General features: G+C 44.7%; 1 protein-coding gene across 3 annotated transcripts in view; it reads right to left on the bottom strand.

Annotated features, from left to right (window-relative positions):
- Positions 1-18,621: 18,621 nt before the first annotated feature.
- The window catches only part of ACSS1 (acyl-CoA synthetase short chain family member 1), a 72,156-nt gene continuing 69,959 nt past the window's right edge, over positions 18,622-20,818 (bottom strand). For all 3 annotated transcript variants that reach the window (XM_039529725.1, XM_039529726.1, XM_039529727.1), the window contains one exon: positions 18,622-19,155. In XM_039529725.1, coding sequence (XP_039385659.1) covers positions 18,976-19,155 — 180 coding nt within the window. In that variant the 3' untranslated portion in view covers positions 18,622-18,975. The remainder of the gene's footprint in view (positions 19,156-20,818) is intronic.

Raw genomic sequence — 20,818 nt, 5'->3', positions numbered from 1 at the left:
AAGGAGGGGCAGCAGGGGCCGTGAAAACTGTCACTCCACCCCTGCAGAGTGCTCAAGTACAAGAAGGCTCTCATTCCCAAAATTTTGATAAGTCCTTTCCTTCCCGCCTCACCCAAGCCCCTGTCCCAGTTTCATCCCCTAACTGTCTAGTTGATAATAAAAAATACTTTTCTGTTAATTACTGTTTCCGTCATGTTCTTTTAGAGGAGACTGTGTTTGAAGGGGGGGAAGGGGGTTGGTAATTGGACAGGACAGTCACCTTTATCAGGGTACAGACACGGGGGCAGGTTCAGCAGCAGGTCACACACACAGTGCAGTCACTAGGCACCCTGGTCAGTCTGGGAGGTGGTTTTCATGTTCTGTGGGGGGGGCTATGTGACTTTGTGGCGGGGGAGGGCGGTTAGAGATCTTATGCAGCGGTCCTTATCCTGGATCACAGAGCCACGCAGCAGGGGATCTGTAACCGTCCTCCCCCGCCACAAAGTCACATAGCCACCACACACAGAGTCCCAAAAAGGAGGGGTGGCAGGCTCCGTTGAAACAACCAGTCCGCCACTGCGGACCGCTCTAGGAGCAGGAGCCTGTCATTCCTCGAATTTAGAAGCGGTCTTTACATCACTACACACCCTACCCACCACAGTCTGCGTCCCTGTTTGAACCCTTTAACGCGAATTCATTAGTAAAGAAAACTTTGTTAATTAACAGTGTTCCATTAACTTTATTTTTAAACGTGTGTTGGAAGGGGGGAAACCTGGTGAACGGGGTATGTAACCGCAGAAAAAAGTCAATAGTAACTGAAACAGGGGCAGGTTCAGCTTCTCTGTAAAGAAACTGGACAGTCATAGGTTACCCTGCTCTCTGAGGAACCTAGCTTTCAAAGCCTCCCGGATGCACAGCGCTTCCCGCTGGGCTCTTCTAATCGCACGGCTGTCTGGCTGGGCGTAATCAGCAGCCATGCTATGTGCCTCAACCCCCCATCCCGCCATAAAGGTCTCCCCCTTGCTCTCACAGAGATTGTGGAGCACACAGCAAGCTGCAATAACAATGGGGATATTGGTTTCGCTGAGATCTGAGCGAGTCAGTAAGCTTCTCCATCTCCCCTTGAGACGTCCAAAAGCACACTCCACCACCATTCTGCACTTGCTCAGCCGGTAGTTGAAGAGCTCCTTGTCACTGTCCAAGGCGCCTGTATAGGGCTTCATGAGCCAGGGCATTAGCGGGTAGGCTGGGTCCCCGAGGATCACTATAGGCATCTCCACATCCCCAACAGTTATTTTGTGGTCCGGGAAGAAAATACCTTCCTGCAGGCATCTAAACAGACCAGAGTTCCTGAAAACACGTGCGTCATGAACCTTGCCCGGCCACCCAACGTTGATGGTGGTAAAGCGTCCCCTATGGTCCACCAGTGCTTGCAGCACCATTGAAAAGTAGCCCTTTTGATTAATATACTGGCTGGCCTGGTGGTCCGGTCCCAGGATTGGGATGTGAGTTCCATCTATAGCCCCACCACAATTTGGGAATCCCATCGCGGCGAAGCCATCTCTGACGACCTGAACGTTTCCCAGGGTCACTACCTTTGAGAGCAGTAGCTCAACGATTGCGTTGGCTACTTGCATCACAGCACCCCCCACGGTAGATTTGCCCACGCCAAAGTGGTTCGCTACTGACCGGTAGCTGTCTGGCGTTGCAAGTTTCCAGAGGGCTATGGCCACTCGCTTCTGCACAGTCAGGGCTGCTCGCATCCGGGTGTCCTTGCGCTTCAGGGCAGGGGACAGCAACTCACACAGTTCAAGGAAAGTGCCCTTACGCATGCGAAAGTTTCGCAGCCACTGTGATTCATCCCAGACCTGCAGCACTATGCGGTCCCACCAGTCCGTGCTTGTTTCCCGGGCCCAGAATCGCCGTTCCACAGCATGAACATGACCCATTGCCACCATGATGTCCACGGCACGGGGTCCCGTGCTTTGTGAGAGGTCTGTGCCTCTCAGACTTCATGTCCTCACCGCGCTGCCGTAGCCTCCTCGCCCGATTTCTCAGCATCTGACTGTGAAAAAGGTGGACGATAAGGTGTGAGGAGTTGACAACGGCCATAACTGCAGCGATGATCGCAGCGGGCTCCATGCTCGCAGTGCTGTGGCGTCCGTGCTGTCACTCACCAGAAAAGTGCGCGAACTGATTGCCCGCCGGCGCTTTCAGGGAGGGAGGGCGGGAGTGACGGTTGAATGCGGACAGTTACCCAAAACCACCCTCGACACATTTTTCCCCCAGCAGGCATTGGGGGCTCACCCCAGAATTCCAATGGGCAGCGGGAACTGTGGGATAGCTGCCCACAGTGCACCGCTTCCAATGTTGACGCTTGCCCCGTTAGTGTGGACTCACAAAGTCGAATTACTGTCCTTAGTGTGGATACACACGTTCGACTTTGTAATATCAGTTCCACAAATTAGATTTAAGTAGAATCGAACTACTCTGGTAGTGTAGACATACCCTAAGGGAGCCCCACATCGGAATAGCCTACAGCTTGGGTGTTAGAGCCAGTGGTGAGCTTGAGCTGGTTCGCAGGAACCGGTTGTTAAATTTAGCAGGCCTTTTAGAACCGGTTGTTCCAGGACAACGGGTTGCGGCTCCGGTCCGGCGGCACCGGTGCTGATGCTGGACCTGGCCAAGTGGCTCCAGGCAGCTCGGTAAGGGGGCAGGGAGTAGGGAGGGGGTGTTGGAAGAGGGCAGGGGAGTTTGGGAGGTTGTAGAGGGGTGGCTAGGGGTGGGGCGGTCAGAGGGCAGGGAACAGGGGGATTGAATGGGGGCAAGGGTCCTGGGGGGGGCAGTTAGGAAGAAGCAGGGGTTGGATAGGGTGGCGGGGGGCAGTCAGGGGCAGGGATTCCAGGGGCTGTGAGGGGACAGGGAGAAGGGGTGGTTGGATGGGCCAAGGATCCTGGGGGGCAATCAGGAATGAGAGGAGGGGTTAGATGGGGCGGCAGGGGGTAGTCAGGGGACAGGGAAGGGGGGTAGATGGCGTAGGAGTCCTGGAGGGGTGTCAAGGAACATGGGAGGTTGGATGGGGCAGGAGTCCCTGGGGGGGGGGGCAGCCACGACCCCCTTGCGGGGTGAGGAGGAGAGAACCTCTTGTTAATATTTTGGCAGTTCATCACTGGTTAGAGCCCTCTCCTGAGAGGATTTGAACAGGAGTCTCCCTTCTCCCCTGCTAGCAGAGAAAGGGGAATTAAACTTGGGTCTTCCACATTCCAGGTAAAAGATATAAGATGGGTGCTGTTTCTTCCTCCTCCATGGTGCCGCGGGTGTGCAAAGCTGAGGGGCGCAGAACAAGATGATGTCAGTGCATTTGTCTGCAGACACAACAACCCTCATTCGAGTAATCGAGTTCTAGTTTTCCCAGTGAGCACACATTTATTATATATTAGGACTTCTGGGATCCGCTAAAGACCCACCAAATGGTGAGTGCCTTTGTTTATCATTCCTTTTTTCTTATGGAGATCACAGATTGGGAATCTCCGATCTCTATAATATATTTTTGTTTAATGTTTAGACAAATTTAATACATTTATTTATGTATTTTTAATTTTTATTCTAGTCTATTGAACAAGACCCTGCATTATGAATAGTATGAATTCTAAACGTCCGAGTGGGGCAGAGTATCGTAAATGACGAAAACACGGTACAGTAGAAAATGAAAATGTCAATGACAATGGGGAAATGGCTAGTGAAAAATGCATCAAATGATGGGAATATGCGAATAGTTGACATCTCTGACATCATAAATTTGGCACCGCTATCTAATAGTAACAATGAGAATTACACAACTTCAGAAATTATTGTTGCTATCGACCAGCAATTGGATCATGAGGTTACAACTTCACCTTCAGTATCAATTACTGACAATGAGGAGACACTCGACACCTTTGATATCATGACTAAAACTAATGCGAACAGCTGCGATCGGCAACATAATTCCTCTGCAAGGCAAATCATTGAAATCAGTTTTAATGATCCACCATCTTGGCCCTGTATAAATGGTAAAATAAGATGCCATCTTATTGAACATGGACCTGACCAGGGAAAATCTGCAGATTTCCGTGAATCAATATCAGAAGATGGAAGAAAATTTTCAGGAGACTGGTTTTTTAAAAAGCTTTTTAATGGTGAAACCGTAGAGCGTAATTGGCTTATTTACTCAGAAATGAGTGAGTCCATTTTTTGTTTTCCATGCATGTTATTCGATCTGCACTTTACCAAACCTAATATTGCAAATCAGAAAGTAGGATTTAATGATTGGTTGAATTTTCATGCTCCATAACACAGTTTAAATTTTTCCAATCATCGTGAAAATTTCTGTAAATGGAAATCCTTACAAAAGAGATTACTAAGCGGAGAATGTGTTGTTGATACACTACTAAAAGCTGTTGAAACTGATAAACAAAAATGGAGACAAATTCTAAAAATAATTCTTGTTGCCGTGATGGTTTGTGCCAAAAACAATTTACCACTTAGAGGATCGTGTAGCAGTATAGAAAACCCTAATTCGGGAATATTTCTTAATCTGTTGGAATTTATAAATCATTATGATCTTCAACTAAAACAGCATATCGTAACTCATAAAAAAGGTTCAGTTAGTTGTTTTTCACCAGCTGTACAAAATGAATTTATTGTCTTACTAGCAAACCAAGTTTGTAATGAAATTATATCAAAAATAAAAAAAGCTAAATATTATTCTATCCTTCTGGACTGCACATCAGACATATCTCATCGAGAGCAAAGGTCCCAGATTGTGAGATACAATTCCATTATCATTTCTCACGTATTTATAGAAGAAAGTTTTATAGACTTCATTGAAACCAACGAAAAAACAGGAAGTGGATTAGCCGAAGAAATAATAAAGAAGCTTGAAAATGATGGGCTTGATCTTCAAAACACAAGAGGCCAAGACTATGATGGTGGCAGAAATATGTCAGGTGTGTACAAAGGCATCAAAGCTGTCATTTTGCAAATAAATAGATTAGTGAATTTTGTACAATGTTCAGTCCTCTGTCTAAATTTAGTTGGAGTATGTGCGGCTTCCATAAATTCGACTATGGTTTCATTCTTTGCCACTGTACAAAAGTTATACACATTTTTTCCCCTCATTCAGCCAGTCACTGGGATATTTTAATGGGTATGTTAAAAGTATCACTAAAAGATCATGCTGATATTAGATGGTCATCAAGAGCTAATGCAATTGAAGCCTTAAATTTGCAGATTACAGATGTGACCAAGGCTCTAAAAAATGTCGCTGTTGCATTGAAATGTCCAGAAGCAGTATCAACAGCTAATGGCATTCTTAAAATTAATTGTGAATGTTTGTGCACGTTATCCATATGGCACAATATCCTAACTCATATTGACAGAGTGAATAAAGCCCTACAAGCAAAAGGCATCACTGTTTCTCAGGCTTGTAAAATGATCAACGGATTACGAAATATTTTACAAGAGGTGTGTGAAAGCGATAACGATATGGTCAATATTTTTACAGATTGTAAAAAAAGACTGAAAATATAGAAATACCAGCAGAATTTATTGAATCCAGAAAGTAAAAAGGCAGCAACTTTGAGTGTGCAGACGTGTCTTCTAATTTATCAGCTGAATAATCTTTCAAAGTACAAATAAAAACCGTATTTGACACCATAATAGTTGAGTTAAATTGGAGATATGAAACTTTAAATGAGATTTTCTGATTTCAGTTTTCTTTTGGGTGATTCGCTTGTTAAAATGGACACTACGAATCTTCAGAAAGCAGCAGTGGATTTAAGTCTCAAGTATGACAGCTATTTGAATGCCTCAAATTTCGCCAGAGATTCAGCGTTTAAAACATCAAGCGTTTGTGTTGTTTCCAAACGTTTCAGGCGCAACTAGTTTGGACCTTTGCCAGTTAATTCATTAATATAATGTGGCCAAATCTTATCCAAATTTAGAAATTGCATTAAGAATATTTCTCTGCTTGTGAAAGAAGCTTCAGTAAGCTCAAATTAATTAAAAACTACCTTTGAGCAACCACGAGTCAGGAGAGAGCAACAAATATGTCCATCTTGTTAATAGAACATGAAGTAGCAAATAATATTAATTTTGATGCAATTATCAATTAATTTGCCTCATTAAAAGCACAAAAAGTACAATTTTGAAAAAATCATTAATTGTATCTGATATGGTCCTACAGCTAAATTTTTATTTGTGATTATTTAAATAGTATGTTACATGCACTATGATGCACACCTTATATGTATTAATTGTTTTGTACGCGGAACTTATGATTAAAATAAACATTCTATTATCATTATTATTATTATTTACATATTTTTCTTCTTTTTTACAAAGTAACTACTATGAAATTATATGGAGGGGGGAGGGCGTAATTTTATATTCTTGCCTCGGGTGCAAAAATAGCTGGTTACGGCTCTGCTCCTTCGGGTGGATTTTGGGTGGGACTTGAGCTAGTAGGTGTGCTCAGAGGCTCCAGCTCTATGCTGCCTAAGTTGCATGTACCTTATCTTCGCTTGGTTAGTGAATCACCCTGGGGCTTAGGGAGGCAGTAGTGTGAAAGCCCCAGGAAACTTTTACAGCAGAAAGTTAGGCGCCGAGTGAGATTTAGGTGCCTACAGGTGCAGGCAGCAGCCAAGCAGGAGTTTTGTGGCTTGCAGTGGTGTGTAAAACTGGGACTTAGGTGCCTAAACTCCACAGCTAGGTGCCTAAATTGCTTCGATCACACCCAATAATTGTCAGGACAGCGAAGGCCCTGATCCTACACCTTTACAGTCAATGAGAACTTTGCCATTGACTTCACTCAGCAGAGGCTCAAGCTGTGAGTGAGAGAAAGCTGGTTAATGGAGAACTTTTGTACACACATTCTGGTGAGGTGTCAACTGTGAACCGTGCAAATGAATCTCAAAAAGCTGGCTGGCACATAAAGACTTGATTCAAGAGATCTTCACTGTATTGTGAAACTTTTTGTATCCACTAGATGGCACTAATAAGCTGTACTGATGGGATAAAATAGCCCTGTCAAGCCATTGGCTGATTTCTTGGCTACGAAGGAATATTCCGTATAAAGGATCATAGTCTATACAGGAGGACTGAAATTCTGGCTGTGTTTAAGCCAATGGGAAAAGTCCCATTCACTTCAAGGAAGGGGGCAGAATTTCACCGCAGGTAAGTTAGATGAATAAGACCTGGGCAAGAGGCTCCCTCACTTTTTCAAATAAAGGCAGACGTTTGTAAATTTCTGCACCAAAAATCTGTATTGCACTTTGGTGGTGCCCTCATTTATAAATGAATTGCTTATGGCCCTTGGCAAGTACCTGAACTTTCACCTGGGGCCTTTGGTACCCAGTGCTTGCTGCAAAAGGGTGGATTTATGAGCACTGGGTCTACTGATGACCTCCAATGCCTGTAGTTTCCCATTAGTGTGGCCAGCCTGCTGCAGATTGAGATCTGAGTTAAAGACCTCTTCCCAGGTGTTTCAGCAAAAAGATGCAAACAATGCACACCAAAAGCCTGGCATAGCAGTTTGCAAGATATAGAGGCACTATAAAACTCAAGGGTGGTAGGCAATGCCCTTTCACCTAATGTAGACAAGGCCTCAGCTTAGCAGTTAGTCGCCCAACACTCAGTGCATGCTCAAAAAAGCTGACTGACAGTATAGCACAACACAAGCTCCCTTTCTACTCTGTAACTTTATCTAATTCCTGGTGCCTGATTTCCCACTGCCTAGCACAGGGGTTCTCAGACTGGGGGGGTTGGAGCCCCTCAGGGGATCACAAGGTTATGTGGGGGGTTGTGAGCTGTCAGCCTCCACCCCAATCCCACTTCACCTCCAGCATTTATAATAATGTTAAATATAAAAAAATGTTTTTAATTTATGGGAGGGGAGAGGTTGCACTCAGAGGCCTGCTGTGTGAAAGGGGTCACCAGTACAAAAGTTTGAGAGCCACTGGCCTAGCACCATGAGTTGTCATTCGCACCAGTGCAAGTGCATGGGAAAAGTTGCTCTGAGGTGGTAGCATTTTACATCCATGCTATGCTTGCTTTGCACAGATGTAAATGATGACCCAAAGTGCAAGGCAGGAGGGAGGCAGGCCTCTTGTGTCCTTTTTCTCTCTCCCTTTCTACCGCATTTTGTTTCCTTCCATTCTTCCCCGGTTCCTCCTGGCTACTTTGTTCACAAGCTGCCTTTGTTTCCTCACTACTCATTTCTCATGTGTTGATTTCCACTTGCACCTTCTTGCACCATTGCAAGCACTGAGCTACAGAAGTTTAAGAATGGAAAGCCCCTTTGCTCCCCCTGCCATGTGACAGCAAGGTCCTGCTTTTCAGCAGACATTCCTAGTAAGGTTGCTCTAAGGCTGTGCATTTCTAGTATTTCATTACCCTGGGTGGAGATGGATGGCAGGAAAGAGATCACTTGATCATTGCCTGTTAGGTTCACTCCCTCTGGGGCACCTGGCATTGGCCATTGTAGGAAGACAGGATACTGGGCTGGATGGACCTTTGGTCTGACCCAGTATGGCCAATTATGTACCCTACGGAGGGAAGATTGGAGATGTCTACACTGGAGCTGGATGTGTAATGTACAGCTCAGACACACATAACCGTGCTATCTCTGATTGAGCTAGCATGCTAAAAATTAAAAGGAACCCATGGTGATGGGAGAAGCTAACTGCTCCAAATACCTTCCTGTCTGAGCAGGGCGGGAGTCCAGCCAGCTGCTTGTGCTGCTGCAGCTACACTTCTATTTTTAGTGTGTTAGCTCGATCAGCACCATGCACGTATGTCTGCCTGAGCTGGCAATTACACCTCCAGCTCCCGTGTAAACGTATTCTTAGTTTCCTGCTTCCTTTTGGCTTTCTCAATTCCCTTAGAAGCCCTCAATCTGTCCAAGAGGTTTTACGGCTGCTAAAGTGTTAAAACTTCATTGGCTCCTTCTCCATCATTGGGAATGAAGTGGTGATTTCTATAAAAAATAGAATGCAGGGGTGTGGTGGTAGCCAAGGCATTGTTAATCATCCTGAAACAAAGTTTAACTTTTAGATGTTTAGATCAATAGGAAAGCAAGTGCCAGAAAGGTGAAAGGTCCATACCAACCAGGTTTTAGCATCTGTTGACAAAGAATCTATTAACATACTTCTGAACACTATAATTTTGATAATGCTCAAGGAGAAGGGACTGTGCTCAGGAGAATGCAAATGGGATGTGGACCTTTCACCATTTTTGGTTTGAATTCAGTCAGTGTTGGATAGTGATGTAGGTTGACTGAGTTATGGGATTTCAGCCTAGTTCCTAGTAAACATCTGTCCACATAAATAAACACCACAGCAAGTGGCAGATCCTTTCTTGTACTAATCTGGCTTCCATAACATCTCACAATCTTTAGTATATTTAGCTTCACAGCACTCCTGTGAGGTAGGGAAGTGCTAGAAGCCCCATTTTATAGATGGAAACTGAGGCACAGAGAGACCAAGTGCCTGAGCCCCAGCCTGAGTGGTAGTTACTTGGAAACTGTAATCTATACAAATCATTTATTAATAGCTCCAAAAGTCACCTATTATATATCCCTGATTAGTGCTTCTCAAATGTGGTACTAGATTACAGGCTGCTTAGAGATATCTTTTGCCTTATGTGTTTACACTGCATGGTGATACCAAGGCCGTGCTCAGGACTGTGACTAACATCCTCACACAAGAGAGGACTGGCAAGAAAAAAACTGACTTTTTGAACCTGAAAAGTTAAGTTACTTCTCAGGGTTACAGTTAAATAACAAATTCATTTTGCTGAAACCAGGATGTAACTTGCTACTACAACCATAATTGCTACGGTAATAACCCAGAATAGCAGGGGAGGTGTGAGCTGAAGACAGAGCCACTTGCCCATTATACTGTATTAAGAAATTGTGCCAGGAAATGAATCACCAGGTCAGCTAAAGCACAAAACATGGTAAGGAGGGGAAATACATTTTAACTCTTGAGAGTAGCTCGCATTTTCAATGCGATGCTTGTCAAAATGGATGCAGGAGCATTCATGAGCTGCAAATGTGTTTGGATGCTTGCTGAGGGGGCAGTTGCATTCTTAATAATAATAATAGGAGATATACCAATCCCCTAGAACTGGAAGGGACCCTGAAAGGTCATTGAGTCCAGCCCCCTGCCTTCACTAGCAGGACCAAGTGCTGATTTTGCCCCAGATCCCTAGGTGGCCCCCTCAAGGATTGAACTCACAACCCTGGGTTTAGCAGGCCAATACTCAAACCACTGAGCTATCCCTCCCTCTTGGGGGAAAGGGGGGGGGCAGTTAATAAACATGCTACAGTCTCATCTATATTAGCTGAATGGTGTTATTCATCTGGTAGTCTAAGGCTTAAATAAAATCGTCACTGGACTTTAGGAGACAAGGAAGGCCCTTTGCAGAGACGTGCTATCCCTACTCTTGACATCTGCAAATAGTACTCAGCACCTGGCAAAATACTACCTCACTTTCATCTGCTAAAGCAGGAGTTCTCAAAACTGTGGGTTGGGATCCCTCAGGGGGTCGTGAGGTTTTTCCATGGGAGGGTCGCGACCTATCAGCCTCCACCCCAAACCCTGCTTTGCCTCCAGCATTTATAATGGTGTTAAATATATTTTAAAAAGAGTTTTTAATTTATTGCGGGGGAGGTCGCACTCAGAGGCTTGCTATGTGAAAGTATGTACAAAAGTTTGAAAACCACTGTGCTAAAGCATGACTTTTGGATAGATGCAAATTCTCTTGAGATTGAACATTCCCTCCCATTCTCCAAAAAGTCAGTTTTCATCTTTTTCATTTGTGCATCTCACTTTGCAACATGTGAGATACCATCTGGGCTTGTAGTGATGCAGTCTATGGCTGAGCTGCCTGAAGAAATTAACAATGAAAACTGCCTAGAAATTTCATTGAAGAGACAAGTGGGGGAAAAAAAATCTCAGAAATAGGATTCAAACTAGATTGCTCTTTGTAATGTGTTGTACCTGCCCTGGGGGCCACTACTGAAATAATTCAGTTTGCTTCTTCATTAGGAAGAAACACAGTGCAACTCAGAACTCCACCCCCCCTTCTGTAGCTCTGTTTTGTGGTGGGAGTTTTACCATGCAAATACAGTGCTCCTTAATGGGTATTGTTCAGTGAGAAGAGTCTTAAGTAAACCTGGACAATTTTGGCACTGTGTTTGAATCCAAGAGTGAGATTTAACTCATCTTGATCTAGGAAATTCCTTTGATTTTGAAAAATAAACCATGTGTAAACAAATCACAATAATCGGTAAAGGCAGATTTGAGTCTACGGAGCTGAATAAACCCATACCTCAAAAACTTTAAGGGATAGGTGGTTTATGTCAAGGCTAAGGTGCATAAGCTATGCCTGGCATTGAAAAGAAGACACACTATATATAAGGACACAATTTCTTTTAATGAAAATCTGAATACATATATTATTCCAGAGTCCAGTTTTAAGGCACTTGTGCCCAGATCTTCACAGGTATATAGGCTCTGGTGCCTAAATACCTGTGAGGATCTGGATCCTGGTCCAAAAACAAGTTTTTACTTACACCATATGATTACAAGAAAACAATAAAATAGAAGTTCAAGGTGCTTTGTTAATTTGTTCCATATTTATATCCCACATCTACAAAACAATGACCTTAAATAAAATTAAGAGAATCATGGCCTGTGTCCACAGTATTTAACAAACATGCATATCCACTGAGGGGGGGGAAAGGCAATGTGGCTAAAAGTCATCGGTGGGGACAAGTGGAGTAATGAAACAATGTGCATGTTAGACATGTACAGAAAGCACTTGGTTCACTACAAGACTGTGACAACAGACAAAGAGAATCTGTAATCAATTCAAAATCTTATTTCCCTTTTTAAAATTTCCTAGTAGCCCTTCAGTTAAAAGAGTGTAAAGGTAATTCAGGATGCTATATCAGCTGCAGCAAAGGCAAATGTGATCTGGAAAATACAATTTCACAAGCTAATGTTGGCCAATAAGATGTTTGGAAGATTCCATTACCTTTGCTTTTGTTCTTCATTAATGAAACCAACATCAGTAAATCTGTTCCGTCCCCCCTCTTTCAAATGTTTTGCATATCTCTAGCTCCTACGTGACCAGCTTGGGTGAGGAGCAATTTCAAGAGGAGGAAGGCCTATGGCTATTTGGAAGCTTCGTACCCTCCAACATTCCAAGGAAAGAAATAAGTACATTGTAAGGCCAGTCCTGCAAGCTGAGCCACATGGCCAGGTCCCTATGAACCCCTAATGATTTAAGTGGGGCTCTGGCTGCTGCAAAGAACAGCTTTCAGAGCAGAGCCTCAAGAGTATTCAGTGGGTGACACTCTCCTCGGGAGGACTATGGTCCCTCATCCTTGAAGATGTTTCATTAATGTCTTACTATGTGAGTGCCTGCAAGCTAGAATGCACATTTTTAATTAGGCACCAAGATAGTTGTGAAGTACATAGTATTAAGTGCAAAACACAATTCAATTTTACTTTGGGGCTGCAGCCAGTGCCTCCATAATCTAAGAGGAGATCTGAAAAAAATATTGGTACTTTACCTATTAGTTGGAAAGTTTCATCTTGGCAAAGCCGCCTATGAGCATATTTCATTTCTTGCAAAATGCAAAAGTAGCAGTCCTGAGTCCTGACAAACTGAGGTTCCCTCAAAGCAGCAATACCCACGTAAGGACAGGTTTTCAACAGCTTGATTAACTTATGGAAATCATTGCAAGGAAGAAGAGGTGCTGAGGATTCACAGTTAATTGCAATACTCACTGGGCATGAAGTCTTCTGATCTTGCTTAATGGGTTACTTTTTTAAATGATTTTAGTAGAGTTGTTTACATGACTTTAGAAATTCACAAGGTTTCTGGCTCATTATGGCTGAAATAGGAGAGTATGTACATACTTTGTATGCTACCACTACATAAGGGTTATTGCTATGAATTTGGCCCCTTCTGGACTGAACAGTTACATGAATAAATCTGTAACCTATGTATCAGCTAAGTTCCATTAGTACTTTTATGTTAAGATTCACATTCTGTACAAACAGAAGATACAGCTTTGCCCCACTCACTCAGCAGAGCAGATGATGAATGTAGCTCCAAACCAGCAAACCCTTTACCCGCACACTTAACTTCACTCACCTGGGTCATCTCAGCCTGACTGCTCAGGTGAGCAAAGAAGTGCATGTGAAAGTGTTTACACTATCAAGGCTCATGTTGGAAAGTTGAGGTTACTCCAATACAAAAAGTCTATTATTCCTACAACATAGTAAATAGTTTCCTTGCTTTTATGTGACTTTTATGGGTCTGTGGATGCGGGGAAAGCAGTGGATGTGTTATTCCTTGACTTTAGCAAAGCTTTTGATACGGTCTCCCACAGTATTCTTGCCGGCAAGTTAAAGAAGTATGGGCTGGATGATTGGACTATAAGGTGGATAGAAAACTGGCTAGATGGTCGGGCTCAACAGGTAGTGATCAACGGCTCCATGTCTAGTTGGCAGCCGGTTTCAAGTGGAGTGCCCCAAGGGTCAGTCCTGGGGCCAGTTTTGTTCAATATCTTCATTAATGATCTGGAGGATGGCGTGGACTGCACCCTCAGCAAGTTTGCAGATTACATGAAACTTGGAGGAGTGGTAGATACGCTGGAGGGTAGGGATAGGATACAGAGGGACCTAGACAAATTAGAGGACTGGGCCAAAAGAAATCTGATGAGGTTCAACAAGGACAAGTGCAGAGTCCTGCACTTAGGACAGAAGAATCCCATGGAGTGCTACAGACTAGGGACCGAATGGCTAGGCAGCAGCTCTGCAGAAAAGGACCTAGGTGTTACAGTGGACGAGAAACTGGATATGAATCAGCAGTGTGCCCTTGTTGCCAAGAAGGCTAACGGCATTTGGGGCTGTATAAGTAGGGGCATTTCCAGCAGATTGAAGGACGAGATCATTCCCCTCTTCTTGACATTGGTGAGGCCTCATCTGGAGTACTGTGTCCAGTTTTGGGCCCCACACTACAAGAAGGTTGTGGAAAAATTGGAAAGAGTCCAGCGGAGGGCAACAAAAATGATTAGGGGGCTGGAGCCACATGACTTATGAGGAGAGGCTGAGGGAACTGGGATTGTTTAGTCTGCAGAAGAGAAGAATGAGGGGGGATTTGATAGCTGCTTTCAACTACCTGAAAGGGAGTTCCAAAGAGGATGGATCTAGACTGTTCTCAGTGGTACCTGATGACAGAACAAGGAGTAATGGTCTCAAGTTGCAGTGGGGGAGGTTTAGGTTGGATATTAGGAAAAACTTTTTCACTCAGAGAGTGGTGAAGCACTGGAATGGGTTACCTAGGGAGGTGGTGGAATCTCCTTCCTTAGAGGTTTTTAAGGTCAGGCTTGACAAAGCCCTGGCTGGGATGATTTAGTTGGGAATTGGTCCTGCTTTGAGCAGGGGGTTGGACTAGATACCTCCTGAGGTCCCTTCCAACCCTGACATTCTATGATTCTATGACTTGTGCAGTCCTCATAAAAGGTGTTTTTTCTTTCCCAACATCAATCTTCATTACTATGGAGGCAATTTTACAATTGTTTGAACAAGTGAGTCTGTCCACTCTGTAAAAAGCATTTCTGAATGTTTTCTGCTTGAAGAGCACTTTAATGGTTTTTTTTAATGGTGGTGGAAGAAAAATAGGATGGGCATCTCGTGAAGTTTTAATAGCCTTCTAACTACAAACTTGTAAGGGAGAGAACTTGTGGATCTATGGTCCTGGGGCACCACAGGACCCCCGCATGGATCTAAGGGGATTAACAAGGGAATGGGGGGGCCTCACACTGCTTTTTTTGCACAGGAATGTGCAATGCACTGGAGTGATATGGAGGAAGCTCTGAGGATTTTCCATGGAAGAGGGGGATCCTGCCTATTGTATTTCATTAATACTGCAGCCCCTAGTTACAATAAAAATAACAGATTAATCTAATATACATATGTGCAAAGGTCACTCTCCTCTGTAAAGTATGCAACAAAGGCAAAGTGTGATCTAAGAATGCATATGTCTGAGGAGTCAGATTATACACAAACAGTTTGAGATTTGCTTCCATGTTTAGTGACCTGGCATCAGAATCCTTTATGGCTCATAGCTTCCCTCTCTGTAGGCTATTGCTTTAATACAGACAGATAAAATATGCAATTTTGCCTGCAACTCAGGTTCTGATTAGTTACTCTGATCCTGGGCCAAATCCTGCAGCTCTCTGACGCCCATAAACTTTAGCCTGAGTTTGGTTTGCAGTAGGATTGCAAGTTTCGGCTTGATGACTCCAAATGCTGCACAGTATTGTAGAAATTACTGTAGCAATCACTTAACTATTCGATGTAACTACTGCTTGTGAAACACTGACCCATGCCCATAGAGAGGTTGATCAGGCCCCGTTACGGTACCAATAGAATATATTCTAACCTCCTAATACCCAAAAAGGAGCAGGGAAATCTTTTTGTACCAATCAGTCCACTTCCGGGTTAGCACTCCTGAATGCCTGTTGCCAAGGTAACATACAAATTAAACTGTAATAATGTGAACTCTGAAACTTTAAACCGTTATAAAAGACAATGAATATTTTTCTACAACTATTTTCTGTTCCCCTTGTTTTTTCCCTATTCTATCCTAATTGTTTTCCTTAAGTAGTTTAAAAGTGATTTTCCTTCCCCTTGTTCCCAGTGGAACATGCAACAAAGCTCTAATCACACACCTTGCAGAGAATTCTTTCAATGGGAGTAGAATGGAAAGACAATTTAGCATCACTCTAGGACTAGAAAGGGAAGGGTACTCCTAAAGCATGATTTTAATCTATTAAATTTATTAGCTACTAACCAGGAAAATAATTAAGAGACAAGCTTTCATGCTACACAGAGCTCTGTCTCTGTCTGTTTGGGACCAACATAGCTACAATAACACTGCGGACAAGGAAAATTATTGTCTATTCAGGAAGCCCATGCATGGAGTCTGCATCCCCTGCCAGTAAAATTCAGCAGAGGCTGGCCCTCTGTCCACATGTGAAGGGGATATTTGGAAGTAGGGAAGCCATTCCTTCCTTGGAGAAAAAAAGGCGGGGGTGTTTAGCATGTCATGTTGACTACTTCAGCACCGAGATGGCAGCAAAATTACACCTCTCACGTCGCCCCCATCACTGCCATACCTGAGCCCCCGTGAGGCAGGGAAGCACAATTGTCCCCGTTTTGTAGATGAGGCTCTGGGGCACACCCAAGATCACACAGAATTCATTACACTGCAACAACTCCCAGATGTCGCTCACTTTTTCTGTTCTTGAAATGTGAGACCCCCCCCCAGTGCTGACGAGCTGTCGTGGGGCTGTTCACCCCACACCGCTCCAAAGGGATTAAGGTGGCTCAGAAGGAGCTGCACCTGAGCTAAGCTGCACCTGAGAGGAGACCTGGGCCTGACTGACAAGCACTCATTGAATACGGAGTCCACCTAGGCAGGAGTATGCAGGGGGCCTGTATAAAGCCAGGAAATGAGAGCAGAAGGTGCAGCAGTGTGGAGGTCTGCAGTCACTCTTCAGGAGCAGAGAGGTGTTGAGGAGGAAACCCAGGGGTGAAGCAGAAGCCCTGGGATCCTGATCTTGACCCTGAAGGAAGGGCTTACCCAGAGGATGAAGAAGGAAGCCTGTGGACGGTGGAGTAGGAAGCAGCAGCAGGGGATGGGGCTGTGCAGACCTTGGCTGCTGCTGATAGGGTTCCTGGGTGGAGCCTGGAGTAGCACCCAGGCTCCCCTACCAGCCACTGACAGTCTGGAAGGGGAAAACTGCCTGGAGTGGCATCCAGACAGCTGGTCCGGTGAGACTTTGTTACCCTACAAGGAGAAAACTGGTGCCCTGAGCAGAGCACCAAGCAACAGAGGAAGCACTGCTACAACTAGAGAGCAAGAGAGGCTGCAGCACAGGCGAAGGAAGGAAGGGGAACTCAGAACAGGCAGAGCTACTCCACAGATGCAGCCACAAGGAGACACCCCAGTGGTGAGTGAACCCTGGTACAAGCCTGTTCCCTAAGGGTTTCAAAATATCCTAGGGCTGTTTCGATGGTCCGTCCCTGCTCCATTAGGGAACAGGCTCGTTTAAAGTTGTGCGATGCTCCTTTATAACGTCGTTTGGCTACCTGCTCTGCCCACTGCTTGTAGGATTCTCTGGAAGAGCAGCGACATTACAAGGGAGCATTGCACAACTTCCTCTTCTCCGCCTCCTCCCCCTCCCTCCCAGAGCTTCCCCTGCTGCCAACCAGTTGTTAGGACTTTCTGGGAGGGTGGGGGAGGAGCGTGGACACAGCACACTCGGGGAAGGAGGCGGCATGGTGGGGGGAGCTTCGCTGCTGGTGGGTGCAGAGCACCTGTTAATTTTTCACGGTCAAGCGGGACTGAACTCTGCCACCATTCAGGAGGCTGGAGGGGGGGGGGGAGGAGCTTCACAAACATCATTGCTGAGTATAGTGTTAAATTGTTTGTTTAAAATTGTTTAAAACTCATACTGTTTATGTATATAATGCCCTTTGTCTGGCAAAAAAATTTCCTTGGAACCTAACCCCCCCCCCCATTTACATTAAATCTTATGGGAAAATTGGATGAGTTTAACATCGTTTTGCTTAAAGTCGCATTTTTAAGGAACATAACTACAACGTTAAGTGAGGAGGTACTGTACTGAAGTCCTGCCTCAGTCACAGGCTCCTTGTGTAATCTTGCTTCTGTTCTTTCCTTTTCCCCAGCAGCAAGGTGCTGGACTGAGGGCCTGAGCGGCACTGATGAAAAGAGAGATGTAGTTGTTGTAAAATGCAGTATAAGTGACAGCTGCATGCTCCATCCCTATCCAGCTGGGACATGAGGCAACATGGGCTTAGAGGAGGCTAATCAGCTCCAGGTTCAGATGAGTGCTGAGATCCTTGTTACCTAGAAGGGAGTAGGTGCTGAGCTTCAGAGGTATTTAGGTGCTTCAATGCCACTGATTTCAATGGGAGTTAGGCACCTAAAGACCTTTGAGGATCTGGGCCTAGGTTCGTTGAGTTGGGGGAAGGAAATGAAAAGGGAAAGGCTGGGATCCTTTGGACCCAGATTGACTGTTTGGACCCAAGTGTGGTGAGGCCTAAAACCATGATCAGGCACCAAAGCAACGGTAATGAAAATATGGCTACACCGTTTCACAAACAGTGCACATGCAATATACACTGCAGTATACAGCATTGCTAAAAAGGCACCACTGTTGCAGCTACCTGAACGGGGATAACCAAGTTAGATTTAAGTTGTGGCTTCCCCATCATTGGATGTGTTTAAGAATAGGTTGGACAAAGCCCTATCAGGGATGGTCTAGCTTGGTCCTGTCTCAGGGCAGGGGGCTGGACTTGATGACTCCTCAACGTCCCTTCCAGCCCATTTCTATGATTCTAAGTGGAATGAAAAATTGAAGATACGCGTTCTCTGACTATGCTCCAAAATGGCAAAATGTATTCTAAAATCTCTCCCCATGAGTGTCTGGGAGCAGAGGGGGAAAAAGTATTGCTTCAAGCATTAAAAACATCACCTACCTCAACAGTCATAAACAGTTTACTAGCTGTTTATTTTTTATGCAGCTAGTGGAAACCTAAAAAGGCTGCTATACACTTTCCCTAAAAATAGTGTGAAAACACTTAGTTTTGGCAAATTTAGTCAGGCACTTGTTCAGAAGGTTCTTAACATATGATGCTTCACAGTGTGTATTCCATGGTTTCCAAGGAAAGAGAAGGCAGCTGTATACCATGGTCTATGACAGATTATAATATGCTGTGAGAGGAATCATCATTTTGTTCTCTTAGGAGTGAGCAGAATTTGATGATAGTCCATGAAAGAGCAAAATTATCTGGATGGTTGTTTATGTTCCTCTGAATTTCTTTTGGAAAGAGACTCAAGACCTTCCTATGAAGATGCAGACTGCTGGGTTTTGTATTTCTGGTAGGCATCTAGTATTTCTGCGATGATGCTTGGATCATCCAGCGTGGTGACATCTCCCAAATCACTGGATTGGTCAGCGACGATTTTCTTCAGCACCCTTCTCATAATTTTCCCGGATCGTGTTTTAGGAAGGCGTTTCACCACCTGAGAGAAGAACAAATACACTTGCCTTAGAAATTTCATCCTAATGAGAATGTTTGAGTGAACGCAGCCTTGAAATGATCTCACTGCATATCCCCAGTGAGATTCCTGGGAACTGTTTAAGACCTGGGCATGGTGGTCGCTGTCCAGGAAGGAGGAATATAGTGATGTTTATTTTTTTTATTAGTTAACTGATTTTTCTCCTTTCTTTTTCCAGTTTTGGCCCCATGGGAGATGCTAGGTGCTCAGCACTTTTGAAAATCAGGCTACTTATTCAGGTGCTAAACTACAGAGTTAGAAGCCTACCCATAGGCACCTGTGTCTAGTAATCTTGGCCTCCACTCACATAACTCTCAACGTGGCTTACAAAAACAGGTAGGTATCATCATCCCTATTTATAGACAAGGAATCTAATGCCTGAAACAGTTCATCCACCTGCTCAGGGTCACCTATTACTGTAAGTCAGTGGCAGAGCCAGAAATACATCTCAGGTCTTCTGATTCCAAGTCCCATGTCCTATCCACTGTAGTCCGCTACCTCCCATGTACAGGCAAGGGTTAATATTAACTGATAAGGTCATAGGGAAGACCATAGCAGTGGACCTGAAGGGTTACAATTTGTCTACACTGGCAGTTGAACAACAAAACCTTTGTCTTTCAGAGGTGTTTAAAAAAAAATCCCGAAAGACAAAACTTTTGCCGGTAACAAGTGCCAGTGTGAACAGCGCTTTGTTGGCAGGGTGCAAACACTGCTCGTTGGGGGTGGAAGATTTAGGTCGGCAAGAGGGCCGACAAACAGCGGCTACACTGCGCAACTTTTAGTGGCACAGCCACGTCGCTAAAAGCTGTGTAGTGTAGACATAGCCTTTGTCTGGCTTCTGTAGGATAGTTCCTTTGCACAGACAGGCCACGCAAGCCACCATACGACTGCTCTGTTTTTGGATATATATGCCGAAAACAGGCCAGTGGGTAAGAAAACCGAAGAGCATTAACTGCTAATCTGTAGGGAAAGGGAGCAGTATGATCAGCCATGGACTTTACTCTGGGAATCCGGGGAACACCTGATGGCTCTGGGAGTAAGTCTTTCGATGCCTGGGTGAGATGAGCATTAATTGGTGGTGCAAAGTACAGGATGTGTTACCTCCTCTTGGGCTATACTACAACCGTAGCTTTGCTCTTGTATGTTCCAACCTTTCCCTTATTTTTTTTTTAAACACGGGGATATTCCAAATACCTCTGTATTCCCATCAGTGCACCCCTCATCCTGATTAACTGTACTGTGGGTCTAACAGACACAGGCATATGAATGCAGCAGGGATGCTGTATTAAGACAGAGGCAGAAAATATCAGACATTTTAAGCAACTTGGCTGTTTGTACATGCTTTGAACAGGAGGGGGCCAGATCACCCCTGTGCCAGAGCTTTGCTCAATGTGGTTTGGAGGCGGAAGTAGAAAAGCTGGTTTGAAGCCCCCTTTGTGCGCTCCAAATTCCTAGGGTTGGTTCAGTCCTTGGCATAAGTAGAACAGCCTCAGGGCTACTCTAAATTGTACGCAGCTGCAGTGGCCCCCAGGAGGATGCTTTGCAACCAAGGATTCCCAGGTGCACTAGCACTCCAGCCATCCCCCTTTTCCTGCAGCCATGCCTTTGATATACTCCTGACACCAGA

This window comes from Mauremys reevesii, linkage group 3, assembly GCF_016161935.1.
Source record: "Mauremys reevesii isolate NIE-2019 linkage group 3, ASM1616193v1, whole genome shotgun sequence".
NCBI lineage: Eukaryota > Metazoa > Chordata > Testudines > Geoemydidae > Mauremys > Mauremys reevesii.
The sequence above is the reverse complement of the archived record's forward strand: the minus strand, read 5'-3'. Positions and strand labels throughout refer to the sequence as shown.